At 41.5% G+C, this 8,800-nt stretch overlaps 1 protein-coding gene and 1 long non-coding RNA gene across 2 annotated transcripts; both read right to left on the bottom strand.

The window, feature by feature from the left end:
* Nucleotides 1-481: 481 nt before the first annotated feature.
* On the bottom strand, nucleotides 482-2,248 carry LOC148120052 (uncharacterized). The gene is made up of 3 exons (XR_015734783.1): nucleotides 1,533-2,248; nucleotides 1,093-1,144; nucleotides 482-554 (listed from the first exon to the last, which is right to left on the bottom strand). It is a non-coding gene; the product is annotated as an uncharacterized LOC148120052 (long non-coding RNA).
* A 10-nt stretch (nucleotides 2,249-2,258) lies between these two features.
* On the bottom strand, nucleotides 2,259-8,536 carry LOC148120051 (sperm motility kinase-like; the record flags this gene model as incomplete). The annotated part of the gene is made up of 2 exons (XM_087896277.1): nucleotides 8,391-8,536; nucleotides 2,259-4,027 (listed from the first exon to the last, which is right to left on the bottom strand). A coding segment is annotated over exon 2 (1,758 nt), but the record flags the coding sequence as incomplete, so codon positions are not given.
* Between the last annotated feature and the right edge of the window lie 264 nt (nucleotides 8,537-8,800).

The raw sequence follows: 8,800 nt of genomic DNA, 5'->3' as shown, positions 1-8,800 counted from the left end.
TCTTCCCCCCACAGACAGGCAGTAGAGGAAGGAAGTGATGGATGTGGTGGTTTGAAGCTCAGGTGACATCTGTTCTTTCAGGGAAAAGTCTAATGGCAGCCAATTTCCTTTAGTATCAGGGACAATCAAGGTCCCCATCAGTTCCAAGGCAAAAGTCAAAATAAAATAAATAAACATCTTTTCATACGGAGATTTGCCTTTGTAGATAACTTCAGCTGAGTCTTAAGCCAAGGATTCTAATGAGTTGTCTGTCCTGGGTTTCACTGACCTGGCCACAGCACCCAAGGCTCCCTTTCCCAGGCACTGGATTCAGTAAAGTATATCACGAATAGTACTTGCCTTAGTAATCACCCACTGATCTAGAACAGGTATGGCGACAAAAGCAAGGAAGCCTGTGACTCTCAGCTGGTTTTCCTGGCAAGGCTGTGTGCACCCTCATTCTCATTGTTCTTCAGCGGATTACAGAAGAAGCTTCGAGCATCTGTACAGTGATGTCCTTCCATAAAGGTGCAAGAAGATGTTCATCCTTTACACACACTGTTCCTCCAAAACAGCTAGGGGACAGAGAGAAAGGAAGAGAGATATGCTGTTTACCAAACTTTTTCTGAAGATCAATCTGAATCCATGTCTCTGTTGTCTCTCCCCTCTGCATCATGAGCTCAATGACCATGTTCCTTGGAGTGGAAATCGCTGGCTTTAGCAGTGTTGTGCTTGTTTTTCTTTTGACCATGTCAATATAAACAAGATCACAGAAACATCCCTCTTACAATAATACAAAAGTTTATGGTCTCAAAACTGTCTTCAGCCATGACACCCACAGATAAGCCCTGGCATTCAGTCCCTGCTGAGTGGCCACTCTTCACTGCAGAGAGCAGTGATCTGCATGGAGGGTGTCCATGACAACATCAATGCAACTTTCACAGGAAGATCCTGGCTGAATATTTTCAATCTATAGACACAAGGTTCTTTCCAGTTTGACCCCGGATGTAAGATCAAAGCAAAATGTAGTTCCCATACTGCAGACTAAGTCATGTGTCTGTTGTGTACCAAGAAAACCAAGCAATACCCACCTTGTAAACTGGAGCAACATACCAGTATTTCTCCCACAGTGGTATCCATTTTCCTCCTATATGCTGTTACTTTCCTGTTAGGAGAGAAATATTGTTCTGACAAGCACTCCCATAGTAAGGGCCCTTTCACCAGGGGCAAGACTGAATCAGCATGCAATAGGAGTGTCTCCCATGGAAAGAGGGAAGTGGATACAGGCAGCCTGCAAACACATCAGCAGGGACGGGGGCAAGGGAGGAGGAGATTCAACTCTGTCCAATGTGTAAAAATATTTCCCTTGGACCTGACCTTGAAGGAAAAGACAGATGATAGTGCTGTGGCATATTCATGAAGACTGTCCCATTGGGAATTCTGATTCATGGGCAGATTTGGGGAAAAATTTGCCTGAGAAGGATGCTTTCGAAGGCCAGCCATTGGACATACCTCCTGTCAACCATGGTTTTCTTGTGTATACGATTGCTTACCATGACCTGTCCTGGACTGTGCTGCTGGGTTACTGGACACTGTGCCATCTGGACTTGATGCTTGGTTCCCAAATTGGCTATCTCCTTCACACACGGAAGATGCCGACTATATGTCTCAACCTCTACAGTGCCCCATCATATAAAATGATAGTGACATATGGAAGGCACAGTCTCTTTTTCAGTTTTTTTTCTTAAGACAGGGGTTATTGGTAGCCTTGGAACTAGCTCTTGTAGACCAGGCTTGTGTCGAACTCACAGAGGTCTGCCTGCCTCTGCCTCCAGAGTGCTAGGATTAAAGGCCTGTGCCACTACCGCCAGACTTGGAAGGCACAGTCTTATGAACTTTGAAATATATACTTCAGAGTCTTGACTCTTATATCCTTCTGGACCTTCCATTTTCAAGTGGCTCCAGTTCTCAGAATCTTTCCTGGACTTTACATTTTTCTTCACTCACAGCCGTTGATTCTCTATAATTCTTCCTTCCTTCTGTCAACGCAAGCTCTGGCTGCCTCTGCAGCCTCTGCCTCTCATCCTCAGCTGTCCATTTTTGGCTGAAGCATTTCATTTTAATGGTGGTGGTGGTGCTATGGAGAATTCCTTTTTAAATAAAAATTTCCTAATTTACTTACACTAACTATCATATGATGGTCACAAAGGACCTTAGAAAAGAAGTAGATTAATAAACACTGATGTGCATCTTGGGCACACCATTTAGATGTGTGTGTGTGCACCTGCAATTCTCTCTCCTTCCAGTGGTGCCTCTTCCTTCTGAGAAATATGGATTTTTCGTGAGAATGGCAGGCAGCAGCACAGAAATCTCACACTATTCCTAATTCTCTTCTTAACCCTCTTCCAGCCTTTGGACAGACCGCTGGCAGAGGCTGCACTTACATCTTCAGGAAGGACACCTTTTAAGTTCTTCTTGGATGTTGTCTGCTGAGAAGATCTCTGAGTTTCATGGGTTTCAGTAGTGCTCATACACTGAGGTGCCTCCCTGTCCTTCTTATCAGAGGATGTACTCTGAGCATCTGAGCTAGTCTTCGGGGTGCTCACTTCCTGGGGTGCCTCACAGGACAAATACTGTGCTGAAGAAATGCTCTCAGACAATGGGTATCTTGAGGGCAACTCATTGCAAACCATGCTACCTACTGCCAAACTTCTACTCAGGAGAGGAGTAACCTCAGGAGCACACGTGGGTACTGGGTGTGAAAGGGAGTCCTCCTTCAGCAGGTAGCACAAGGAGGCAGGCATGCTCAGGCTTCTGCTCCCTCGCTTGCATGAACACTTCTTATCATGCCCCTGACGTTTACCCAGCAGGGTGAAGTTGGGAATGGCAGTCTCACTCACTCTCCTCTTAGGAGGAAGGGAATTCAGAGCACCTGTTGATGACACGGAGACACAGGCCTGCAAGGACCTAGTGGCAGATGTAGTCGGGTCCTGCGGTGACTCATGGTTTAAAATGAGGTATGTGGCCATGATGTTATTGAACCTTTTCTCATGTAGACAATCGGTAATAGTTTTGGGATGGTAGCCCATACCCCACATAGCCTGAACAATGCTGGAATTTGGTTTGTTACAGAATGACTCTGAGGATGATGGGAGTTTCCAAAAGTCTTCCCTGTCTTTGATCCACTGGTGCTGCCTAATGTCACATACCCTAGGCCTCTGGTCAGGGTTCACAGTGAACAAGTGCACAATGAGGTGCACAAGCAAAAGGTTTTGAGCAAGTGTGTATGGAATTTTGTATGTGGGATTCAGCATCAGCTCCTTCATGTCTGGATAGGTCTTTGCTTTGAATGGGAAGCTCGCTGTCATCATTACATATAAAACTACTGCCATGCTCCAGATGTCAGCTGCCCTTGCATCATACTCCGTGTCACCGAATAGCTCTGGAGCACCATATTCAACAGTGCCACAGAATCCCTTGCACTTCTCCCCAGAGCTGACTCTGATGGCCAGGCCAAAGTCACACAGTTTGATGTTTCCTTTGCCATCAAGCAGAATGTTGTCTAGCTTGATGTCCCTGTGGGCAATGTCATTATCGTGGCAGTAGTACACTGCACACGCCATCTGGCAGAAGATGTGTTGGGCCTGTTTGTGCTGAAGAGGGCCACCCTGCTCAATGTGCGTGACCAGGTCGCCATGAGCAGCAAACTCCAACACCATATAGGTGTGGTCTCTGCTGTAGATGATGTGAAAGAGCTTTATTATGTACGGATGGTCCAGCTCTTTCACAATGTCGATTTCTGTTGTTTCTTTGCAGGTGTCACTCCCCTGGTCATTCTTGAGAATCTTGACTGCAACTTTCACGTTTGTTTGAACATGGCAGGCCAGTTTGACCTCACCAAAGGCTCCTTTGCCGAGGGTATTGAGCATGATGTAGTGATCCGTAATGGTCTCCTCTTCATAGGCACTTTCATTCAGGGCCAGCTGCATGGTCTCCTCCTCTCTGATCTCGCTATTCAGGTGCTTGATAATTTCCATGCCAACGCCAACTACGGAAATCAGATCCAAAACAATAAAAAATAAGTCAAAGGGGAAAGTGTTTACCTCTACACTTTCTACCTCTACATGGACAAGTGTGACAGATTCAAAGAAACTTACAACGAACTCCTGGGTCAAAGAAAACAAGAATAAACTAAACTCCAAAGAAATTCTGAGAAATGTACCCAAGATGAGAGCTAAATCTAATTAAATAGAACGTAATGAATATTGCAATGGCATAGCTGCTTGATTAGTGAAAACATTAAGCAAAAGAGACACAACCTTACCAAAAGTGATCAAATAGGAGAAACTCTAGTTTAAATCTTTAGTCAAGCTATGGTGCTGTCATAGTGTATATGACTATTTCTAAAGAATCATTTGGAAGACTTTTTCTGGCAGCTAACAAGGGGTTTTATTTTGGTAAGGAGATGATATTCTCTCTATTCTTTAAGCATTACAAAAGACAGTGTAACTGAGCTAATGGGTGCTCAACAAATCCACCTGGACTGGACTGAATGAGCATGGGATCAATCTGGAAACCTCTGAAAGTAGCTGACAATTGAGGCAGACTGAGAAGCCAATGATAATGGCACTGGGATATCTCTCTTCTTCATGTACTAGCTTTTTAGGATCTTATTCTTTTTGGATGCATACCTTCCTAAGTCTGGAGGTAGGACCGAGGGCCTTGGACTTCCCACAGGGCAAGGTACCCTGTCCTCTCTTTGGACTGGAGGGGAGAGTTTGTAAAAGAGAGTGGGAGGAGGGGAGAATGCAGACATATTTTAATTTATGTTAATTATAAAGTAATAAAAATGTTTAATAAAAAATTTAATACAAACCACAACATTTCTTTATCACTTTTGGAGAAAAATTTTGCTTCTTTTTCCAAAGTTAAGTTCTCTACAACTTAAACAAAGGAATTCATCGAATCATCGTGACTTCGAAAACAAGCTTAGTGAAATTATAGAGTACAAATCGTAAGGTAGAATAAACATTCCTGAAGAAGTAAGTAAATCAAAGGAATAAAAGGAATGATGCACAATTTGCAGATGCTGTCCTGGGCTGAGAAAATGCAATGCCATTTCTAAGAAAAATTTTTACATTACCAGATCCTAAAGTAATCCTTTAGCAGTCTATGACATCAAATTTACCTATTTTTCCTGTTCCGACATTGTATATTTTACTTTCAGATAGTTTGGTGAATATAATGATATCATGCTTATCATCAATTTAATGAAAATTGGTCACTTGTATTCATAAAAAGTCATTTGCTAAAACATTTTTCACAAATCGATGGTTTCATTAATATAATTTAAAGTATTTGTACACTTGCAACTGGTTTTGAATTTTGAATTTTTACACTTTCCATAATTTTGATGAATTCATACATGATTATTCAATTTTCATTATTATGGACTTCTTGTCTTCTCTTAAGATTTGACAATTTTACTTAGAGTGCATGTATTACAAATATAATGTTTCCTGATATTATAAAAATGAAGCCCATGTCCCAAGGTTTCTCTATTCTCTACGTGGAGATAAAACAAAAAGGATATTTAGGAGTCAATAATGTTAACACATTTCTTATTAAAATTCTTCAGGTGTCTTATTACTTTGGTCTTTGTAGTATTTCACCGTCAAGTGAACTTTTCATTCTTCTCTCATGTATTATACTATAACTAGAGTTTTCTGCCTCCCCTGGCCCAGGCTCTCCTGCCTCTTCCACACATTTACCCTCCCTGATTCTTCCCTCAGAAAATGGCAGACCTCCCAGGGACACCAACCATACAGAGCATAATGTACTTCTATAAATCTGTGTACATGCCATTGTATCAAGGCTAAACTCAGAAAACACGAAGTTAGAAAGTAGTTGTATAAGTAGGCAAAAGTATCAGCAACCAATTCCCCTGTTCCCCACACATCCTTCTTAATTCCACAGTAACATCAACATATTCAGATACAACATACATGCAGAGGACCTAGGTAAGACCACCCCTGACAAGCTCCATGATCTCTCTGAGATCCTATGAGTATCAGTCAATTGATTTTGAGGCGCTGATGTCCAAGGTGTCCCTCATGACCCTGGTGATCTGATCCTTCATTGAAAGTGTTTTGAAAACCTATGATCTCATGAATTGTAAAACTGGAACAAATGATAAATTTATAAACATGTGTAACCTCTCAGAAATCAGAAGATAGCATATATAAACCTATGCAGATTAGTAATAAACATAGTTCAATATTCTTTGAAAAAATTGCAAGGTAAATGTTTGCTTCCAGTGACATGATTGGGTTCTATTGTTTTCATAGCAGGAAATGGGCCTCATGCAAATGACATTGCTCACATATACTGCCAAGATTATTCCTATCATCCCACACTACTGTTATTTTCATGAATCTCAGCCAGCATTGAGCAGCTGAGCTGTGCTTCAACCGCTAGAAGCCTCTCCACTACTGACTAACATGTATGATACAGAAATATACTCTTGCATTCTACTGAGAGGAAAGATAATCATCAACATCACCTAGCTACAAACCTGAGGACTACAGTGACCAACTTGCACAATGAACTGTTGCAATACTGACATAAGTACAATGGGAGTAACTATGGCAGTAACCATCCACTTTCTGATTGGACTTAAGGCTCCTTCAGGAGATGAACAGCATTACTGACACTGCTTACGTGGACAAGAACTGAGTGGATAGGTCATGCACTATGGGAAAACATACTATTATTCTGCAGCAAGAACACAGTGAACAGAATGACTCTTCATGATGGACTGCTACACAAGAAGATCAAAGTCTCAAACAGCGCACAGCAGTGAACTGCATTCTTGCCTGAGCAGTATCCAACCCTGAGACTCGCAGCAATGTAGAGGACGTATGAGGATTTATAATACTCAGTCTCAATTTGAAGGCTTTATAAAAACCTCCCCTCAGATTTTAGGGAGATAGGCAGAAGAGACTGAAGAAAGATACTCAGGTCCAGAGGTAAGAGTAGATTCCAAGAAAACAAGGAAACTGATGAGCTCATGAACTGACAGAGATTGCAGCAATACACACAAGCATACAAGGTTTAAGTCAGATGGGGGGGCTCTGTCACTGAATATGGGAAGGCAAAACAGGGTTCCATCTCCAAACAGGAAAACATCGGCATTTGTTTTCTGATGGTAAAGAAGAAACAGTTTCATCCAGTGGATTCTCACTGGGTGACCTTAACCACTCCTCCTAATAAGAACCATGACCTGAATCATTGACAAGCACGAAATCAAGTCAAAAGAAACATGATAGATTTTTGGACTCATTGTTCTATTGTGAGGACATTTTATAGGTCTTAATTACTTATTTTTATTTTTCTTTTTAATAGTATAACACTGTAATATTAGGTGATATCAGAAGATAGGAGAGGGTCTTGTAAGAAATGAACAAGGCTGAAAATGATCAAAACATATTGTATAGAAGACTTTCGCTGAAGAAATATCAAGAAAATAAAGGACTGGTATGAACGCATTTACATATGGATTCTAGCTGACTTTCCAAAAGAATTAACACTAGTATTTGTCCAACTATTCAATATAAGGGAAGGAAAGAGGCACTTTCCAACATGTTCTACATAGCCAACAGGAGCCTACTACAAGACCTCATGATCTAAGCTTTCCTCCCTTGATTCCACATGTTGTAATAATACACTGACTTTCATGCAATAGTATTTCTTGGACATTTATAAGTGTGTGCGTGGCAAGACAGATAAATACAGATGGAGGTAACTGAATAAATAGTACAAAATAACACTAAATATAAAATAAACAAAAATATAAACCAACAGTCTATGTACTTAGATATAGAATCCTTATTAAAAGTTCTTGAAATTTTCCAGCAAGTTCAACATAACATGAAAACGGCTATATTCATACTCAAGTTCAGTTGTTCATTACTGAAGAACAGAAGGACAAATGTAACATGAAAGGTGAAAATAAAACATATGAAGAGCTCCAACAATCAAATTTAATTATTTTTTAGCAAACAACTGTAAATGGAGATGACTTGGCTATTTTTGGCATGATAGACTCAAAATATAAATTTTGAGGGAACCTAAAACATGCCGCTGAGGACAGAGAACAAGACAGTAGTCAATCTTGGGCAGTCCATGGTTTTGGGAGTTGGTTTTCTCAGCTAGAACAGACTCTTTGGACAAAAGAGTGATCAACAGAGTCCTAGGTAGCTCAGAATCATGGCTTGGGATCCTCATCAGTCAACCAGTAGGAACAAGGACCAGTAGCAAAGCCCCACTCCAAAGCTGTTTTGACAAACAGAACAGTGGGGGTCCACTGGAAGCAAAATAAGCTTGGAAGACAGCAGACAATCAGCCTGTACCTGGTGTTGTTTGAGATCAGAAACGCCTGCCTCCTCCAAATTCGCTGCTTCATTCACAGTCTGCGCGCATTGCCTCTGCCACTGGTGTCCTTGTAGTGAAACCTCTGCCTTCAACCTGGCAAGACTGACACCAACTGTCCCTTACTATCAAGCTCGTGCTGCGCATCTTGGTCTGAGACCTGATTGGTGACATTTACCAATCATGAGCCAATAAGATTGAAAAGACTATTGGACCTCTCTCATTGGTCAGGTTGAAATCATGTGACTCATGTCTGCACGAGAATGCTTGGTAACACTCGCTGACTGCACGTGGGGTCCTATGAGAGCAAGATTAGAGCAGAAGGCTTTGTTTCGTTGTGTCTTTTGTGTAGGGATAACCCAGTTAGCCAACATCCCCCGTACTTATTCCT

The sequence above is a fragment of the Myodes glareolus genome, chromosome 13, assembly GCF_982192425.1.
Source record: "Myodes glareolus chromosome 13, mMyoGla1.1, whole genome shotgun sequence".
NCBI classification, from domain to species: domain Eukaryota; kingdom Metazoa; phylum Chordata; class Mammalia; order Rodentia; family Cricetidae; genus Myodes; species Myodes glareolus.
This window is presented reverse-complemented; position numbering and strand designations above follow the sequence as displayed.